The following is a 20,459-nucleotide window of genomic DNA, read 5'->3' on the forward strand; positions in this document are numbered from 1 at the left end:
AGGAAGTGCTGATGTGACGTTCAAAAGGCTTTTGATACTACATCATCTGCAAGAAGGCAGATCTGGAAAAGGGAGTGAACAGGGAGGTGGCAAAACTTGCAGACGATACAAAATTACTCAAGAGAGTTAAGTCCAAAGCAGATTGTGAAGAGCTACAAAGAGATCTCAGAAAACTGGGTGACTGGACAACAAAATGGCTGATGAAATTCAATGCTGATAAATGCAAAGTAATGCACACTGGAAAACATAATCCCAACTATGCATACAAACTGATGGGATATAAATTAGCTGTTACCACTCAAGAAAAATCTTGGAGTCATTGTGATAGTTCTCTGTAAACACACGCTCAATGTGCAGCGGCAATCAAAAAAATGAACAGAATGTTGGGAATCATTAGGAAAGGGATAGATAATAAGACAGAAAATAGCATATTGCCTCTATATAAATCGATGATACACCCACATCTTGAATACTCTGTACAGATCTGGTCGCCCCATCTCAAAAAAGATATATTGGAATTGGAAAAGGTACAGAGAAGGACAACAAAAATGATTAATGGTATGGAACAGCTTCCATATGATGAGAGATTAAAAAGACTGGGGCTGTTGGAAAAGAGACAACTAAGGGGGGGATATGATCGAGGTCTATACAATCATGACTGGTGTGGAGAAAGTGAATAAGGAAGTGTTATTTACTCCTCCATATAGCACAAGAACTAGAGGTCACCCAATGAAATTAATAGGCAGCAGAGAACTCTTTGCCAGAGGATGTTGTGAAGGCCACGACTATAACAGGGTTCTAAAAAGAACTAGATAAATTCATGGAGGATCGGTCCATCAATGGCTGTTAGGATGGGCAGGGACGGTGTCCCTAGCCTCTGTTTGCCAGGAGCTGGGAAGGGCGACGGGGAGGGATCACTTTGTGATTCCCTGTTCTGTTCATTCCCTCTGGTGCCCCTGGCATTGGCCACTGTCAGCAGACAGGACACTGGGCTAGATGGACCTTTGGTCTGACCCAAAATGCCCGTAGTTATGTTGTGGAGGCACTTTGGGGCGGGCTCATGCAAAGCGGAGCTGCAAGCCCCCCCCACATACACATCGCACAAAGGAGGCCCCCAGCTCGCAGGCTGAGCAAGCCGGGAAACTAGAGCATCCAACCCGCTGAACATTGAGATGAGAAATCCTGATGTGAACATCGCCCCCTGCTGTGTAACAAAAGAACGGCAAGTGGTAAATGCACATTTGGCAGGAAGAGCTCCCCGCAGGCAAGGCTATGAAACATTTCCTGTAGACAGCGTCAACTGTGGCAGGCTTATCTGCCATCCTCGGGAGAGAGCGCCGATTTCTGGTAACCGCTACAAATAGACTGGAGCTTGCTAGACATCCAATGGCATCTTGGTCATTAAATCTCAGGCAGGGCTAGGCTACCACCGTCCATGCCGGCAGCTAGGTTCTGGTAGGCTGCACGCAGAGGGAATGGCCACAGAGATCGTGGCAAGGTTCCTTTGGCTAAGGCAGTGCATTAAGTGACGTGAGTTATGGTGTCTGCGCAGAAGCAGCATTGTCTAGTGGTTAACGCACAGGAACTAGAGTCAGGAATCAGAGTTCTGTTCTTAGCTCTGTGGCTCATTTATGGTGAGGCCCTGGGAAAGTCACGTCACCGCTCTGTGCCTCACCCCTGGCCCCCAACGATAGGCAGGGTTCACACCCCGAAGCCCCGTTCATGTTTGCAATGGGCCTGCAGAGCTGCAGATGCCCTGGAAGAGCTAATGTTAGCAGAGCCACAAGGTACCCGAGGTGCTCTCCCAGAGTGGGCCGTGTCTGAACGACGGGGGCTCTGGTAGACTGTCGGAGTATTAAAATGCATGGCCCATCTTCAACGTTTTACTGTTTTAATCTCTGAATTCAGTGGGAACCAGCTATTGGCTAAACTGCTCCTCTGAATTTCTATTATATTGCACCTACAGAATGGCATTATACTGCAACTAAAATTGTGCCCATAAACCATCTTAAAAGTCTTTTTCAAGGAAGAGGTCAGGTCATCCCCAGAGATGTCCTATAAAACCAAGGTCCTGACCAAATGCCATCATTAAAGATCCTCGTTCACAAGGTCTGGGTGTTATCTCCAGTGTTCTGTCTTCAGTCCAACTCGAGTAATTACATTCTTGCTGGCTCAAATTCTACCTGTACTAACCATCCTGAGCTGGGTGCAATGCTCTGGGTGCTGCACAGCCTTTGTAGGCACTCCATTGGCCTACAGCTTGACTAAAATCTTGCTAGAGAAAGGATCAAAGGACCAGCAGCTTTTCCTTTCAGGAATCCACTCCTGCTCCAAGCCCTGTGCCTCTGGCAGGAGGGGAGAACACGCAGCTTATGAAGCTTGATTAAAGCACCATCCCAAATACTACTTGGGAGTTTGTCCAGGCTCCGAACGAGAAGACCTGCAGCAGCACCACCGAGCCGCCAACCCCATGCCTATGTGCTAAGCAATGGAGCAGATGCAGGTTCTGAAGGCTGGTGCCCCCACTGACCTCCTCACACCACACGGAGGGGAGTGTCATAAGCCAACCATGTACAGGCAATAGCTGCAGTCAGGAGATTTGAGGATGAATTTTTACCATGATGGAGCCATTTAAATTTACATCTTCTGCATATTGCAATTTTCTTTCAGATGAGAGTGGGGCTCGATCCTGTAGGAACATGTTTGAGACTCCATGCCTGGGCACAGACTCAGTTATAAATTCAGTTTCATTACGAAAATATCTGCAGATAAAAACATTTCCCTCCTAAACCAGCTCCATTACCTCGTAAGTGTTTAGGGGTGCTGTGTAGGACAAATTGAACTTGAGAACACAGAAACCTTGACAAACGGGATTCAGATGGTGCTGCATACAGGAGGCAAGATGGCACAGGGAAGTGCTAAAGCTAACAGCCTGTATTTATGGCCGCTGCAATGCATTTACGACATTTCATTTTGCACTTCAGCACCGCGCGTCGCAGTTATGTCCCTCTCCAAGGAAACAGTTGCCTCCCTGACCACGGCTCTAGCCCTTCTCAACTAGCTCGCCTGTGCAAGGCAGATTTCTGACCCTCTTTGTCCACTGAATGCAGTGGTGACAGTGAGATCTCCGATACGTGCAGTGCTTGCTCAGAACTCGGGCTGGAGAGAGGCCCCTGTGGTCTAGCCCGTCGCATTACCTCCTGCTCCAGAGTTCCTCTTGGCACTGGCAGATACTTTTCGCTTTTGCCCCATTCATGAAAGCAGGGCACTGAGTCTTCCTCCCAAGCCAGGCAACTAACCACAGGGGAAGGGAGGCTTCAGGAGGGGGGTCTCTGCAAATCACCCTATGGGCAGAGCAGGGGGCTCAGGACAAGCCTTCTTGTTGATGCTTGTGTGGGGCGGGCGCAGGGAAATGGGGCTCGCTAATTTCCCAGGCATGCTACTCAGAGAGAACTGGTTTTCACTCCTCTGCTGTTTTCGAGAAGCTTGGCAGGACATGCCCTGAGATGGTCTGTGAATGCCGGACAGATGGACAGAGCATGGCTGATGCCCCCCCTCAGCCTCACCATGAAGATCTCCCTTGGGACTGTATGTGCTCCATGGCTGAAGCACAGAACGGAACAGTCGAAGCAGCAGCCAGTTCTCTTCACTCCCAGCGTGGCCAGCTGGTTCCCAGAGCTGGAAGCTCTCTGGGAAAGCCCTCCTCAATTAGCAGAGGGTCAGCACACGGGGAGCATGTCTGGTGAGGGCTCATTGAGAGCAGAGGGCCAGAGACGTTGGAAGCGCCCCAGTGACAAGGCTGGGCGAGCTGCTCCCTCTCTCCGTGCTGAATCTGAGGCCACAGACGGCGGCCGAGGAGAAAACAGCAAGCCGATGTCCTGTCGCCTTCTGGGGATGATCCGCTTGGTCCCACCTCGGCTCACTATGTGGATCTGCAGCGTAACGGGTCGGTTCCTGGGGTCGCGGATCCGGGAGAGGCCCACGAGCCCAGGAGGAAAGGAAGAACGGGGTTACTGCTCACGGAGCACACAGGGAGTGGAAGGTCTGCTGCCTGTGGGCAGGGTACCCCAGGAATGTGGGTGGGGCTCCCCACTTGCTTTGGAAGCTAGAGTCGGTGATCTCCGGCAGCCACAGGACTCGGAACTCCACGGGGGAAGGATCACACTCTCTCAGACCGTGTGTGGAGATGCAGGAGCCACAGACCCAGCACAAGTGAAAGAAACTGTTCTGCTTCCAGTCACTTGCTCTCGTGGGGTCTCCCAAAGCAGCCCAGAGACGGGGAGCCTCCACTCGCAAGACCAGAGCGGCGGATGAGAGCAGCCCCAGGCAAACTAGAACCCTGCCAGCATCCAGCCGTGGTTTCTCTCCTGCGCCACCAGCAGAGCCCACAGGGGAGATGCAGCCCAGCCACGCGGTTGTGCTCAGGCCAAAGTCTGCGATACCGCAGCACCTGTCGCTGTCTGCGAGGTCTTCCCCAAGGCCAGATGCTGATCTGCCCTGCTGTCTGTCAGTCGGAGGTGAGGCACTGACTAAACCTTTACTGAAATATCAAGAACTTGGATGGGAAAATCAGTCACAGCACAGCCATGGCAGAAGAGAGGCCTCGACTCCACCACAGGACCTTTCCAACAGCCAATTACAGTCCCTAGGAAGGCGGCTGGGAAAGGAAAAGAAATACTCTCCGGCACCAGGATTGCTGCTCGCTGCTGGCTTCCCGCACAGCTTCAACGGTTCTGGATCACTGCGGCTCCCTATTATCTGAATAACTCACATCTCCATTCCCCTTTCTTCTGCCTTTCGGCTCCAGCTGCTCCCTCTGTGTTTCTCAGCCTCAAACAGTGACCAATTCAGAGTCAGCTTTAGCAGCAACGTCTTATACCACCGCCAACTTTTTGGGCCGAGGGCCACATCTGGGTGAGGAAATTGTATGCAGGGCTGGAGCAAGGGGTTGGGGTGTAGGAGGGGGTGCGATGTGCAGGAAGGGGCTCAGGGCAAGGGATTGGAGCAGAGGAGGGGTGCATGAAGGGGCTCAGGAAAGGGGGTGGGGTGCAGGAGGGGACTCAGGGCAGGGGTGCGGTGTGCATGAAGGGGCTCAGGGCAGAGGTTGGGATGCAGGAGGGGTGCGGGGTGTATGAGGGGGCTCAGGGCAGGGAATTGGGGGGCAGGGGGCAGGAGGGATGCGGGGTGTACGAGGGGGCTCAGGGCAGGGAATTGGGGTGCAGGGTGTGGGGGGGCTCAGGGCAGGGGTTGGGGTGCAGGAGGGATGCGAGGTGCAGGCAGGGGGCTTAGGGCAGGGAGTTGGTGGGCGGGGTGCAGGAGGGGTATGGGGTCTATGAGGGGGCTCAGGACAGGGAGTTGGGGTGCAGGAGGGGTGCAGAGTGCAGGAGGGGGCTCAGGACAGGGGTGCGGGGTGCAGGAGGGGGCTCAGGGCAGGGGTTGGGGTGCAGGCAGGGGGCTTAGGGCAGGGGTTGGGGGGCGGGGTGTACGAGGGGGCTCAGGACAGGGAGTTGGGGTGCAGGAGGGATGCGAGGTGTAGGCAGGGGGCTCAGGGCAGGGAGTTGGGGGGCGGGGTGCAGGAGGGGTATGGGGTCTATGAGGGGGCTCAGGACAGGGAGTTGGGGTGCAGGAGGGATGCGAGGTGTAGGCAGGGGGCTCAGGGCAGGGAGTTGGGGGGCGGGGTGCAGGAGGGGTATGGGGTCTATGAGGGGGCTCAGGACAGGGAGTTGGGGTGCAGGAGGGGTGCGGAGTGCAGGAGGGGGCTCAGGGCAGGGGTGCGGACTGTGAGAGGGGGCTCAAGGCAGGGGTTGGGGTGCAGGAGGGGTGCGGGGTGCAGGAGGGGGCTCAGGGCAGGGGTTGGGGTGCAGGCAGGGGGCTTAGGGCAGGGAGTTGGGGGGCGGGGTGTACGAGGGGGCTCAGGACAGGGAGTTGGGGTGCAGGAGGGATGCGAGGTGCAGGCAGGGGGCTCAGGGCAGGGAGTTGGGGTGCAGGAGGGATGCGAGGTGTAGGCAGGGGGCTCAGGGCAGGGAGTTGGGGTGCAGGAGGGGTGCGGGGTGCAGGAGGGGGCTCAGGGCAGGCGTTGGGGTGCAGGCAGGGGGCTTAGGGCAGGGAGTTGGGGGGCGGGGTGTACGAGGGGGCTCAGGACAGGGAGTTGGGGTGCAGGAGGGATGCGAGGTGCAGGCAGGGGGCTCAGGGCAGGGAGTTGGGGGGCCGGGTGCAGGAGGGGTTCGAGCTCCGGCCTGGCGCCGCTTACCTCAAGTGTGCGCTGCCCTTGCCACGCCTCCAGGTACCTCCCCCGAAGCTCCCATTGGCCGCGGTTCCCCATTCCCGGCCAATGGGAGCTGCGGGGGGTGGTGCCTGGAGGCAAGGGCAACGCACATGGAGCTTCTGAGAGCGGCACCGGGTCCATGGCGCCACGTTGGGCAATCCCGCGGGCCGGATCCAAAGCCCTGAGGGGCTGGATCCGGCCCCGGGCCGTAGTTTGCCCACCCCTGGGGTAGACTATGCCCACTCACAATCAGCAGATCATCCAGGAGGGGCCCTGTCCACATGCCCGGAAATAAATTTCCTCTCTGACCCCAGATATGCAATCAGTTTAATTCTCTTCTTGTTCCTGTCCACCTGGAAGAGCCTGACATTTCTGCACAAGCAGTGATCAGTAGCTCCTCCTTGCTGGTGCTGGGAAAGTTCTCTCCTAATCACTCACAGAAGACGTCTCCTTGCAAAGTTATCAGCTCATCTCTGCAGCCACCTGGTTCCTGAAAAGCAATACTCCTCATGACAATTACCAGCTTGCCTTAGCTTCCCTTCTAATTTCACTCCATGGGACTTCCCTGAAATGGAGGAGACTGGCATGATCTGTAGCTTGGAGAAGTACCTAGGAGACTCCACAGCTAGCAATGAACTTTCCACATAATGCCAAAGACTGACAAGCGCTCCACAGGGCCAAAAAAACCTGCAACTTGCTTGCTTGATCACAACTTGTGTGTGAAAAACAAACAAACCAAAAAACTTGGGACAAACCAACACCGTCCCTGGATGCCCAAGGCCTATGATGGGCAAGTCTTTCAGCAAGACAAGATGACAGTTAATTAACGAGGACTACCTACCCCCTTTGTACATCTTTGGCTACGGAACAGCTGCTGAGGTGCTGTGAAATACCGACATGGTCTCAGACACACACACAGCAGGGCTTACCCCTCCTACAGGGGCACGGACACATCCCTGCAAAAAGGAGCTTAGGGAACGTTTGACAGGAGTTGGATACACATCGGAAAGTGGAATCTACCCTCATTGCAGTGAGCTTGCAGGGGGCTCCAGAGACCAGAGCTGCTCTCTCTAAACTGCCCATTGTCCAGGAAATGAGCCAGAAATGAAAATGAGATTGACCGGCTGAAGAGGAAAGGTTCTGAAGGCAACTAGTTCTTGCTCTGGCCTAAAACTGGGATTAACCCATTAGCCCCAAACGAAACAGGAAGGCGATAAACTGGTCAAGCTACAGCCTGAAGATGATGCTCTGGTGGGAAAGGAAAAGGCCATTAGGCAGCTTTTCTACATATTCAAATAAAGAAGCATGTGAAACCCCAGCGACTTCCTCAGCCCTTCAGTGAGCTCTCAGCCCATTTCCTCTCCTCTACCTTGTCCTTCTCCACACTGCTGCTGGGTTTACTCCTTCAGAGTCTGAGTGGGGAAAACCTGCTCTGAGCACTGTGCTCCCTGCTGAGAAATGGGTAAGTGATTCAGAGCTGCATTCAGGAGATGGATCAATTAATGGCTGCAGCTCTCCAGTGTTTATACTGGGTTTGATTCAAGCGAGGTCTGAATCGGCCACTTGTCACTTGCAGCAGGGGATGTGTACTTCATTTGTGCAATTCTCTTCGCAGAGAATGGCCCAGGTCCATCCCGTGCAGGGCTCGGGGCTCTCCTCAGGCGAGGCTCGGAAGAGGTCTCTGGCCCCAGGAAAGTTCCTCCCAGGGAGGGGCGACTGCTTTTTCTTGTGCTGGAAGTCTAGAGTGACCAGAGCGAGGGCCGGCACATGGAATACACTGCAGGAGTCGAGGCGCACCATGCAGCCTCCTGGCAGCCCAAAGCATGGAGTGAGAGTGAATGCAGCGAGGGAAATCCATTCCCAAGGTCCGCCTCACCTCTTCACTCCTGCCCAGCCCTCTCAGACCTGCCTGCTCTGTCTACCTTTGTGTTTCCAAAGGTAAATCTAGGTTGAGTCTCACCTGACCAAAGCAGAGCTGTAAATGGGCACGGCTGGCTGGAGTCCTACGGGCAGAGCCTGGCAACGGGGAATTTCATGGCTCTCGGCGCAATGTGCAAATAGGCGGGGCTGGGCAAACATGAAGCAAGTCCTGCCTAGGGAGCTGTACCTTAAGGTGGCTCTGCCCCTTGCTGAACACTGGCAATGCAGAAGGCAGCAGACAGGAAAGACTTATTTAAAGCTCTCTGAAGGGTCACTCCCTGCTTGGCAAGGTGCGGACACTACGTGCCAGCTCCCCACGTCCCTCTCACAGGCAGGGATGTGGCTACAAGGAACCAAATCCCTGCCAGCTGAGCTCTCCCCCAGAACCTCAGGGGAGCCGCGGGGTGGAAGGGAGGCGGACAGCGCAATCATCCTCTCATTGACCTCGTCACCAGCCCACGAGCCCAGCAAACCCCTGTTCCAAAGGGGGCAGCCACAAGTCTCCTCCAGGAATCAGCTTGGTCTGTCCCTGGGTCTAGCCAGTGACTTAGTGGCCTCTGGCTGCGTCCTGTGTCCTGCACATCACAGTGTACATCTGGTGTTTGCGCAGACAGAGCAATAGTGACTGTCCCATGCCCAGCAGCCCGCGGTCCCCATGCTGTACCTGGGCCTCTGCTAACATGACATCTTTGATAACAGGCTGCCCTCGCGGTTCATTGTTCTCCAGCTTCACGTAAGTGACCTGGTATCCCCGGATCTGTCCATGCTGCTTGTTGGAGAGTGGCAGTTTCCAGCTGACCCGGATGGCTGTTGAATTCACAGACTCCACCTCCACCTTTCGTGGTGGGGCGCTGGGCACTAGAACACACATTGGACAGACAGTGTTAACGGCACAGGTCACACCACTCCCATCACCACGGTACTTTCATTCCCCCGCCTCCTCTCAAACCTGGCCCCACACACCTCCCTGCACCCGGATCTCCCTGGTGTCCACACAGAGCCCTACTGTCCCCATGGGAATGGGTTGGGCTGGGAGCTACAGGAGCACACCTTGCCTAAGGCTGCAGGATGCCACCTGCACTCTGCTGTTTACTTTCCCCTGGGCGGGCGCCCTGCTCAAATACAGACACGCCGCTCTAGGCAGATGTAACACGGGCCCTGAAACTGACACACGTCCCCACATGCCCCACCGCCGCCCAGATCCCACACGGACACTGCCAGAATAACAAAAGGTTAATGGGAAAGAAAAAGAGCAACCCAGAGTACAGAGAGAGCAGTCACTGAGTCCGGCCAGAGAGAGGGGCCTGGGAGCCTGCACTTCATGCCTGGCTTGATGAATGCTTTCGGAGAATAAAATGAAAACGTATGGCGCCCTGAAAATATCAATTTCCTTGCCAGGTGAGGCACGTTTCAAGGTATATTTACACCCTGTCTGCCTTTGGAAACATGACATCCTTCTGCCTTTTTGCTCCCGCGCTGACTGAATGCTGTCAGTGCTGAAAAAGCTGCCTCTCCCTTGCTCTTGGAAAGCTCCCTCGGGCTGAAGCAGCTGGGAGCAGAGTCACATCCCTTTGGAGGGTATCGCCGCCATGCGAGCGCCGAGGAGCTGGTTGCAGGACACAGCTCGGGTCCTTTGTCCCACTGCTGAGTGGCCCCCACCCACTCTTCCTTCCCCGGGAAGGATCCAGGCCTGTAAAAGGCCCATATGCCCCAACTCCCAGCACAGCAAGAAATCATCCCAATTAGGTAATTAGGGATGGATAGCTGACATGCAGAAATAATGAATGTTGCTATTCCAACCAACTAGACGGGAAGAAACAGCTACCCAGCAGGAAAGCACCACTTTGAAGCCTCCGGGCAATTCATTCTTTTCCCCAGATGTCTCTCTTAATTGTAGATAATTAAATAAAACGGAGAAGGGAAGGAGTGGGCATTTCAACACTGATAGGCCAGCGGAGGTGTCAGAGTGCAGGGGGCTGTGGCCAAGTGGTTACCACCACAAGCCTGGTGCACCCTGCGTTGTCATCCAACCCACTCAGTGACCGTGGGCGAGTCCCACGGCTTCCTCCCCCGGGCGAGTGAGCCGAACCCCAGCTGGGAACCGGGGCGAAAGGCAAGATGCTCCTGATCTGAGCTCGTTGGGTAATAGAACCTCAGCCCCGGCCGCAGCAGGAGCAGCTCCTGGGCCGGGGGACACGAAGGTGAAGAAGCTTGTGCAGCGTTTGCTAGGAATCTGGTCCTGGGGGGACTGGGCGGGTTCCCCCATTCGGGGAGTCTGCTGTGCTGCCCGTGCCAGCGATGTGAGCAAGGGATGGGTCTGAGATCGGAGAGGGAAAGTTCAGTTTGTTCTCATCTCACTCAGGGTTCTGCATTTCACATTCCTTCCTTGGGGACATCTCCTGAGCATCAGCATGTTGGAGGAATCTGAAATCATTTCTGACAGCTGAACTGGGATGTCCAAGCACGGTGCCCTAAAACTAACTAGGAGAGCTTGTTGTGACATTTCTAGGGTAGCAGCTTCCCTTGGGCTGCGACTCGGCTGGATGAGAATTGAAGCAAACAATACAGGCAGCAGTACACACAGATGTATTCATCAAGCCAGGCAAACAGTCAATGAACATTTCCATACACCACATCCCACAGCTGAAGAGGCACAAGGGACAGTGGCAGCACATTTAGTGAAACTGCAAAATGTCTGGTCTCAATTTGTGAAGCTGGCTGGGCAACGCGGAGATACTTCTCCATTCGCCTCTCTGCCGCTTCCCTCCCACTGCCAAGCACAGCCTCTGAGGTCAGCATAAACCACGGAAGTGCCTCTGTCATGCCGAGCACTGGCACTTTCAGAGGGAATGGCTTAAGCCCTGCTGACATAACTGACAGACTTGCTAATGCAATGCAATTTCTGCTCAAGGCCGTCCCAGCCAGGAACGCGCTCTGGACACGGGATAGTCTGGCGCTGCAGAGGAAGAACAGATTTACGTAAGCTGTGGCCTGCCTGGGAGCCAGGGTGGAGAGCAGCTTTCCAACAATATCCATGAGCCTCGAATGGACTTTGTTTCCTCTCTCTGATTTTCTGCATTTCTAGCCAACAAGCAAACTTTAAATCCTGATCCTACAATACAGGAGAGAACAGCCGCTGCCAGGGGGGCCCACCACACTCTACAGCCTTTGGCGGGGGAGGAGGGCGAGGGGGCCCACCCTACAGCCTTTGCCAGGAGAGGAGGGCCCCACCCTACAACCTTTGCCGGGGGTGGGGGCCCACCCTACAGCCTTTGCCAGGGGGCAGGGGGGCCCCACCCTACAGCCTTTGCCAGGAGAGGGGGGCCCCACTCTACAACCTTTGCCGGGGGTGGGGGGCCCACCCTACAGCCTTTGCCAGGAGAGGGGGGCCCCACCCTACAGCCTTTGCCGGGGGCGGGGGGCCCACCCTACAGCCTTTGCCAGGGGGCGGGGGGCCCACCCTACAGCCTTTGCTGGAGCTGGAGGTGGGGGTGGGGGCCCACCCTACAGCCTTTGCCAGAAGAGGGGGGCGCCCTACAGTGCTTCCATTACAGGAGAAGCCTGAGCAGGGGAGCTGCGCTCCGAGTGCCAGGCAAGTGGCCTCCTCACTTACCTGGCAGGCCCAGGATTGTGTGTGTGTGTGGGGTCAAACGGGGGACATGCGATAGGCCAGCTGCACCACTGGCATCCAGGACTCTGCCTATCCCGTCACCTGGTGCCTGCCCTGAGCTTCCCGCGCAAGGCACAGAAAGGCCAGTGCAAAGGCCAGCAGCAGGAGGGGGCACGTGGCAGAGGCTGCCAGGCTGGCGCGTGGTGTGAGAGAAGGAGCGTTGGTCCCGCTATATTCCGGGCACTGGGCACAGGTTGAGGAGCGCTAGGCAGAACAGCAAGGAAGGGTCCTGCTACCTGCAGGGAAGTGGCTGAAGGAGCAGCTCAGTGACACCTACCGTCCTCATCAGTGCGCACGTGCACCGGGGAGCTCTCTGGTCCAGGCCCCACATCTGTGTGGGCCCGTACCCACACCTTGTACTCTGTCCATTTCTCCAGGTCCTTGATTTCCCAGCTGGAGCGCTCCCGTCCAATTCCATCCACTACGTGCTTGGCGCCGTCCTCTGCGTCCACCGCCTGGTAGGCAATGGAGTACTGCGTGATGACCCCATTGCGGCTCTGAGCAGGCGGTGGCACCCAACTTACCCGGATGGTAGTGGAGCTGGTGCTTACACACTCGACTTCTTGGGGTGGGGCAGAAGGGGCTAGGGATAGTGGGGAGATGAAGGGAAATGAGTGGAAGGAAAAACAAAATGTAGAGGGAACTCTTACCCAGCCAACTGAGCACTGAAGTAGCAATGAAATACAGCCGAGAGCTTTGTAGACTCTCCCACTCCTTCTTTAGAAGTCGTTTGGGGCAATCTGTATCTGACTATCTGACGGACAGCATTGCAACACAATACTGCCTCCCCAGCTGCCTGGGGTTTCATGCCGTGACAGCGTTAAACAGCATGGAGAGGGGGAGAGAGAGACATGGGGCCAGGGAGAAGAGAGATGTTTTCAACTGAGATGTGAAACAAACAGCTGAAGAGGCACCAAAATCCCAGAAGGCTGAAGCGACAGAAGAGGAGGCTCTTGCAGCAGAAGTGGGGACACTGAGCGAAGGGCAGAGAGGAGCCTGGGGCTAGCTGAAGGCAGACCCAGCAGGAGAACAGAGAGAAGATGTGTGGAAGACTGGCTAGAACAAAATCCAGAGAGGGAACTGGGCACTGTATCCTGAACCGGGACAGGAGCCCGCGGAGCTTTTGAGGCTGGCAGGGATGTGGCTGTGCTTGTCGTGTGAGAAGGGACATCTGGAAGTGGGCCCAGCCTGTTCATTACCTGTCAATGGGCTTCAGGCCCCACCCCACCCAAGCCTCATCCCCAGCCTGTGTGTGTGTGTGGGGGGGGGGGTGGGAGGGATGGAGGGGAGGGCAGGCAAGGTTTCGCTTCAAAGTGGACGTGAAAATCATCTGCCTCTAACAGTAAGTTCTGAGCCACGCCAGCAGGAACGATAGCTCCGGGCTGGGGACAGAAGATGGTGGGCGGCCTGTTCTGAAGGTGACCAGTACACAGGTGCCACCCAGCCCACCACTCCTGGCCCTGCTGGGAACGAGGAAGGAAGAGAATATGGGGCAGGAGGGGAATTAGCAAAGGACAACGACCTGCAGGAGGTGCTGACAGGTTACCCGCAGCCTGCAGTGAGGACAGGTCCCCCCTGCAGTGCTCAGGAACTGAAGGAACCGCACACACAGCTGAGTATCAACAGCCCAGACGACAGTCAGAGGGAGGACAGAGAAGGCAGAGGGAGAGAATGGAGTCTCAGGGGACACCTCAGAGGCGGTGCCTGTGAAGCGAGGAGCCATGAGGCTCGGGGAAGCCCTTCCCTTCCACCACCAGCTGTAAAGGCCAAGCAGGCAGGCCAGCATGCGCTCGGCCATTTGCTCTGCACAGCGTCTCCCGGGACCTAACACGAGGAGCTGCTGTAATAAGGGCCCTCTCTGCAAGGCAGCACAGGTAGGCGTCTCGCTGGCCTTTTCATCCTGCCTGTTGGCTGGGTAAGAGTCACACAGACAATGTGCAAAACACACAAGCAGTCGCTTAACGCTTAAGGGAAATAAAATAAAAAGCAGTAACATAAGCAGGGTCAACTTAAACCACCCCCGGCATGGAAATGTCCATCCCCCGCGCTGGGCAGGCAGCAGGGTCAGCTCGCACACACACACACACGCACACACACGCACACGCACGCACACACACACGCACGCACACACACACGCACGCACGCACCACTCCCCGCAGACACGCCGCTGCCTCCACTTCAAAACAGGCGGAGGGCCAGGAGACTGTGTACTGCTGCCCGGCTTTGGGCACGAGCGGGCCTGTGCCCCAACCCAGCTCAGAGGCTCCTTACCAGGGGAAAATCTGCCCCAAGCACCCTGGCAAATCTGGAGGGAGAGCAGCTTGAATTGGGGAGGGCGAGGAGATCTGTGGGTCCTTACTCCATCCGCCTCCCACACCTGCTTGGGGGACCATCAGCCCCTTTAAATTCCGGATCCCTTTGCAGAACCCGCGCAGGTGAATTTAAACGAGTTTCTCACCAAGCACAGGGTGGGCCGCAGCCCTGCTTCTGCAGACACTTTGTGCTCCCACCGCCAGGGCCGTCTCCGATTGAGGGGCGACTCGTTGGTATTCACCGGCACACAGACTACTTCCAAAACAGGTCCCCCTGCAGCATCCAACATACCCCCACCCCGTCCCCTGCCAGGCACAGCTCAGGGGTTCCTCTGCTAAATTATACCCCATGTCTGGTGCGGCTGTATTGTCCTGCAAGACTGTATTGATTGCTGTGAAGTGTCCGGGCAAAACTCAACTCAACCAAGCACTTTGGAATGGAAAACTCTTTGCCCAGACACTTCAGGAGCTGAGGGTCCTATCTGTGCTGCTGAAGGCTCTGTTAAGAGGCTGCACATCCTCCTCTGTTTCCTGTGTGGACATGTATAGCTGCGGAAGGTGACCCCTGGCCCCAGCCCCTGGTCTGTCGATGAATGCTGGTTCCCTCTCTGCAGAGCACTCCGGTTTTCAGAGCCTTCCCGGCAGGGGAAAGCCCAGCTAGCAACCCATAACGGTCTCACCATATTTGGGGTCGGGAAGGAATTTTCCTCCAGGGTAGATTGGCAGAGGCCCTGGAGGTTTTTCGCCTTCCTCCGCAGCATGGGGCAGGGGTCGCTTGCTGGAGGATTCTCTGCGACTTGAAGTCTTTAAATCATGATTTGGGGACTTCAACAGCTGAGTCAAGGGAGAGAATTCTTCCAGGAGTGGGTGGGTCAGCTTTTGTGGCCTGCATCATGCGGGAGGTCAGACTAGATGATCATAATGGTCCCTTCTGACCTTAAAGTCTATGAGTCTATGAGGACTGGCCTCTTGCTTGTCAGTGCCAGGAATATCACCTGAAACAGGCTCTTCAGATCGTACACGTCTGACTGCTTCTGCTTGCCGTTCTCTGCCATCTAAATGCCTTTTCCAGGGCAACCAGATGGAACGGCAGAGGGGACAATCACTTGAAGTACAGACGAACAATACCCATTTTACGGTCAGAGGGAACCTATCTGACCTGCACAGCAGGCCAGAGAATTTCACCCAGTGATTCCAGCATCAAGCCCATAACTTCAGGCTGAGTTAGAGCAGGGCTTTTAGACGGATGTCCACTGCTGACTTAAAGACTCCAGGTGACAGAGAATCCACTACACCCCTATGTTGTCTAGACCTCAGTTGCCCTTGGGGCTCTTCTCTGAGCCCTTTTCAATTTGTCAGCCCCCTTCTTGTGGTGTGGACGCCCGACCTGGGTAACTTTGCTGTCTCTGTTAAGAAAGCCAAATCTCTAAGAGGATGACTTTGGAAGTGCTGGTGAGTGGATGGTGTGTGCAGAGTAGGTTAGGAGCCCAGAGAGCAGGTAGGGGTCTGCTCCTCCCTGAGGAGTCTGTCTCCAAGGAGTGGCTTCTCCTAGTCTGACTATGGCAGGGCTCCTCAGGGCCTGTCTACACACGGAGTGCTCTTGATGAACGGACTTGTGGGGACAGAATGCCTTGCTCCTCGTTAGCTAAATCCCATCGACACAGCACTTGGGGTCTGCGTCCGTTGCCTGTTTGCCTTTGTTAGCTGAGGGGCGGAAGAGGTGTCCAACCCTTTGTCCAGCAATGAGAGTGGCATCAAAACCAGCAAAAAAATAAAATGACAAATCCCCATATTCAGAGCACGTTCTCCAGCGTTCAAATATTTATAACGGCTTGAGTTGAGCTTCTCTCTATATTTTATGTCCAATCTATTGCTCAGGCACTAAGATTCCATTAGCCGGAGCGCTAGTTTAACTGGGCTGCTGGGATTCTGGTGATTGATATGCTAATGGGGGGAAGGAAAAAACAGGGCTGCAGCCTTTTCCTTGAAGGGAAGGTCATTCTAATCATAAGTGGCACCGCTGCCCTCCTGCTCTGATGGACCACCTCGGCCCAGCCAACGCAGCAGGAACAGGAGACGCTCTCCATGCAGAGAAAGCCGGCTGCCTTCACCAACTGCTCACCCCACATGGTCACCAAATCCCAGACAGACGCTCCTTCCGCCCCTTTCAATGCTCTTTGCATGATAGCAAGCCCAGAACTGGTTAGTGAAAACCAGCTTATCGGAGAGCCCTTTGATAGCCCTAATCTGCTTATGGGCAGCACTTTGAGCTGCCAATCACAGCCAAGTGAACTCTGCTCTGTGATCACATGGGGCAGAGAGTGGAGGAAAGGGATAGTGCCAGGATCACCTCAGAATCTGGCCTCTTGATTAACTTCCCTGCTGCTTGTGGTTGTTTCCCTCGTGCCTGCAGTCCCCGGAGCAGCCGCCTCATTCACTCACACACAAGCCCCACGCCTACGCCTGGTCTCCCAGCCGCCAGTCAGCACAGGGGGGCCCTGCCTTGCAAACGTACCTAACGCGTCCTGCGCCTGGCACCCTGCGCAGACAGGCAGCTGGGGAGGTGGTTGGGAAGGGGAGGGGGAGGAATGAGAGTGTCCCATGGCCAGGGAGACAGGCGCTCTCAAGCTGCCAGAGTCTAGCACAGTCTGAGCCTGGCCTGCCCATCTGAATGGCATGACGGCATGTAAGTAAACTCACAGAGACGCATGACCCCGCCGCGCAGCCTCTCCCAGGCACTTTGCCAGCCCACCTTCCTCCCTCCTCAGTGTCTCTGTGAGTCTACCTGCGGGGAAGGACGGCATGGCTGAACGACACAGACAGGACTTACCGTATCGCCTTCTGCCAAGCAGGCCGAGACCGGAGTGCTGGCTGGCTTTCCCTAACCCGCCCCGGGTCGCTATGGGTCAGTGGCTGGTCTGACAATACAAGGGCAGGAGCCCTGAGCCCTGATGCACCCCGTGCCCAGGTGGAAACCAGGCTGCCTTTGCTCTGTCCTCACTGACAGCCTCGTGGACACTTACTGGATTGGGCAGTTCTGGCTTCTAGAACTGGGGTGTGCACCCCCAGCCCCAGCTCCGAACGGGCTCCCAGCTGGAACTTGTACAGCGTGTCAGGCTTGAGACCTTCCACCGCGTACGATGAGCTTGGGTCAAAGTTCACCTTGCGCTGGAAAACGGATGGGAGACTCCAGTTATTTTTCACAGTTAGAGAAGAGCAGATCAACATTTCTCCCCGGGGATCAGCTCCCGAGGCCAGGGGGAGCCAGCAGCCAGGCTCACAGAACTGCCCCGAGCGCCTGAGCTCCCCGTGCTGCCAAACACCCCTCCAGTGCCCCGAGCTGCTTGAATTAAACCGCCACGACTCCTCAGGGAAGTCGCTCAGCTTTACGGTGCTGCCCACGCCGTGCGCCGGTCTGCACAGCGCTAATTCCCTGCGCCAGGTTGTGGGAGCACCATTAACTACAGGCGTGAGACTCAGGACAGCTGGGTTCTATTCCGTGCTCTGTCTCAGACTTGCACTGAGTCCTGGGGAATCCCTGCTTGGCTGTGACACGGGGAGAAAGCCCCACCTCATGGACTGGCTAGTGTTTGTAGCAGGCCTGGAGATGCCCAGGCGGAAGGCGGGTCCCCTGGAGCGCTCCATCAACCTCTGTCCTGCAGGAAGGGCGAGTGGCTTGCTTACAGGAACTCACTGTTGTTCAGTGGAGTTCAGCCTGCAAAGCGACTGGTATTGTTTCTGGCAGAAACATACAGGGAACCGGACCACGTACACACGCAGCAATGGGACACCAGGGCTCTGGGTCTGCTGCACTGCCCCAGGGATAAATCTGAGATGGCTGCTTTGGGATGGTCTTGATTGTTCCAGGGACCCAACATGGATTCTGGAGGGACTCTCCCCAGGACACCTCCACATCCTTCTCCTGGGCTGCATGGCCGTTCCTGAAGGTCCAGCTGCCAAGGCCGCCTGGCCTCCAAAGCAGTTCTGGTCTTGGAGCCGTGCAGCCACGTTTTGTAGTCAATGTTATAGCCCATTTGAAAGCTTTATTTTCATTACCCTGCGCATGTCCCTTGCCAGCCCAGCACTAGGAATGCCTTGCTAAAACCCAGAGATCATTGCACTGTGCTTTCTCGAGGCACCAGAGCTTCAGATCACAGACCCCAGACTAACTCGATGGGAATCCACCACGTGTTGGAGAAGCAATGTGTACGAGAGACAGGCTGAGATTAGGTTTCACCCTACGCTAAAGACGCAAGAGGGAGAAAACACTTCTGTTCCCGTCCTGCCATGCAGCAGCCCCAAGATACTCCAGCTACGGTAGCGGTGGCCTTTTCCCAGCCGCTGGATCATCACGCTCTGACCCTACTATTCACTGGCCGCAGCCAAGGCGGACTCCTCACCTGACTCCCATCCTCTCCTTCCCAGTACAGCAGTTCGTATTTTGTAATGCGTTCCTGTGAGGCTGGGAGCCACGTCAGCAGGATCCGGGTATCAGACTCTGCCTCTGCCTGGAAATCAGCTGGCTGGGCTGGAACTGGGGACCAATACAATACAGTTAGTGCTGGCCTGGGCGCTACAAAGGGCAGCAGAGACTCTGCTCCCATAGGCTGAACCTGGCCCTAGAAAGGATCTTCTGTATTTAACCTTGGCCCTCAGGCCAGGCCAGGCGATGAGTCCTTCCGGCCAGGCCGGTGACCAAGGGTGTGCGGGTGGTGGAGCTGAAAATCCAGCTCGAGCAGACAGACCTGCTTGAGCTCTCCCCGAGTTAGCACACTAAAAACAGTCGTGCAGCCCGGCCGTGGGAGGGGCCAACGACCCCAGTACGATCCCGTCCAAAAACCTAGGTACGTGCTCGGGCGGCCAGCCCCTCCCGCTGCTCCACGGCGCTTTCTAACGCACTCGCTCAGCCAGAACTAGTGTGCGTCTGTCTGTCTGCTGGAGCTGGGACTCACTTCATCCAACTCCAGCGCAGACCCACCAGAGCTACCCAAGCCATGCTCGTTCTAGTCACTGATTCAATCTGCACCCTAGGCCTCTTCCATTGCACAGACGTACCCCCCCAGAGACAGCCCGCACGGCAGCAGGGGTGCGCTACTCGGCCTCCACGGGGGTCCAGCCAGAGTCCAACACAAGTCGCTACGGTCGTTATTTCTGCTGAAATTGACACAGATTCCCCCCGACACTCACTAACGGTGTGAAGCTGCTGTCTCTGGCACTAAGCTGTCACTCTGGCATGTGACTGGTAAAGCACCCAGCGGGGCTCAGAAGCCCGATAAACAGAAGGCGCCCTGCAGAGCAGCATGCGGGGGCAGAGCGCAAGGGACACGCAGCACCGGGAGCAGGACGGCAGCACTAAGAAAGAAGGTTTCATACATACCCCCCTGCTGAGTTTTGACCTGGATGATGTCCGAGGGAGGCCCATCTCCCACGGAGGTGAAGGCCAAGACACGGATGCTGTAGGTGGTCCCTGTGATCAGGCTGCCCACAGTGGTGAGGTGACTGTCGTCTGTGTTGTGTTTCTGCCACATGCTCAGAGGCAGATGGGGGTCCGTAGTGTAGTACACCCGGTACCCTCGGATCTGTCCGTTGGGCTCCTCCGGCTGCTCCCACTGCACAAGCATGGTGCTGGCACTCAACATCCGTGCCTGGACCTTCAGGGGCGGGCTGGAAGGAGCCTGCTCTCCAGTCCGCGCCTCCACCAGGTCGCTAGGAGGCCCCCGTCCGATATTATTGACGGCAATGATGCGGAACTCGTACTCCGAGAACGGGCTGAGGCCACCGATGCTATAGCGGGTTGTCGCCACGCCGTCCACCTCCTGAAACGGGCCCTCCCAGGACTTGGGCTTGTACTGGATGACATAGTAAGAGATGGGGTCGGAGTTACCAGAGTCCCAGGTGAGGGTCACGCTGGTGGCTGTTGTCTCAGTCACTAGCGGCTCCGTCGGTGGCTTCGGCAGCGCTGGGATTGGAAGGAGAGAGAAGCATTTTAAATAATTCAGTCAGCTCAACTCCTGTAATGTGCAGAGGGATAAAAATGGAGCTGGCACCTCCCATTAACATTCTTCTTTAAAAGGCAGAAATCATTTCATACTCTGAAACATGCATTTTTATATCGTCATATATTGCATGAAGTGGTTCTTAATGGGAGGATAAACAGAGCAATCATATTATTAGACGTGCTTGAAGCACTTGCCAGCAGCAGGCTAAATAAAGGTAATTTAAGAGGGATGCAGGAATGCTTGTTGTCGGGGTCTTGAGCTGGCAGTTGAAAGGTGCTCACCTGGGGTAGGCT

At 55.9% G+C, this 20,459-nt stretch overlaps 1 protein-coding gene across 5 annotated transcripts in view; it reads right to left on the reverse strand.

Moving 5' to 3' along the window:
- Positions 1-20,459, reverse strand: part of PTPRF (protein tyrosine phosphatase receptor type F) — a 570,835-nt gene that overhangs the window by 68,503 nt on the left and 481,873 nt on the right. For all 5 annotated transcript variants that reach the window (XM_054037699.1, XM_054037700.1, XM_054037697.1 and 2 more), the window contains 5 exons: positions 19,545-20,126; positions 18,568-18,701; positions 17,191-17,335; positions 12,133-12,438; positions 8,850-9,043 (listed from right to left, as the gene is read on the reverse strand). In XM_054037699.1, the coding sequence (XP_053893674.1) occupies positions 8,850-9,043; positions 12,133-12,438; positions 17,191-17,335; positions 18,568-18,701; positions 19,545-20,126 (1,361 nt within the window). The remainder of the gene's footprint in view (positions 1-8,849; positions 9,044-12,132; positions 12,439-17,190; positions 17,336-18,567; positions 18,702-19,544; positions 20,127-20,459) is intronic.

Source organism: Malaclemys terrapin, chromosome 8 (assembly GCF_027887155.1).
Source record: "Malaclemys terrapin pileata isolate rMalTer1 chromosome 8, rMalTer1.hap1, whole genome shotgun sequence".
Taxonomy (NCBI): Eukaryota; Metazoa; Chordata; order Testudines; family Emydidae; genus Malaclemys; species Malaclemys terrapin.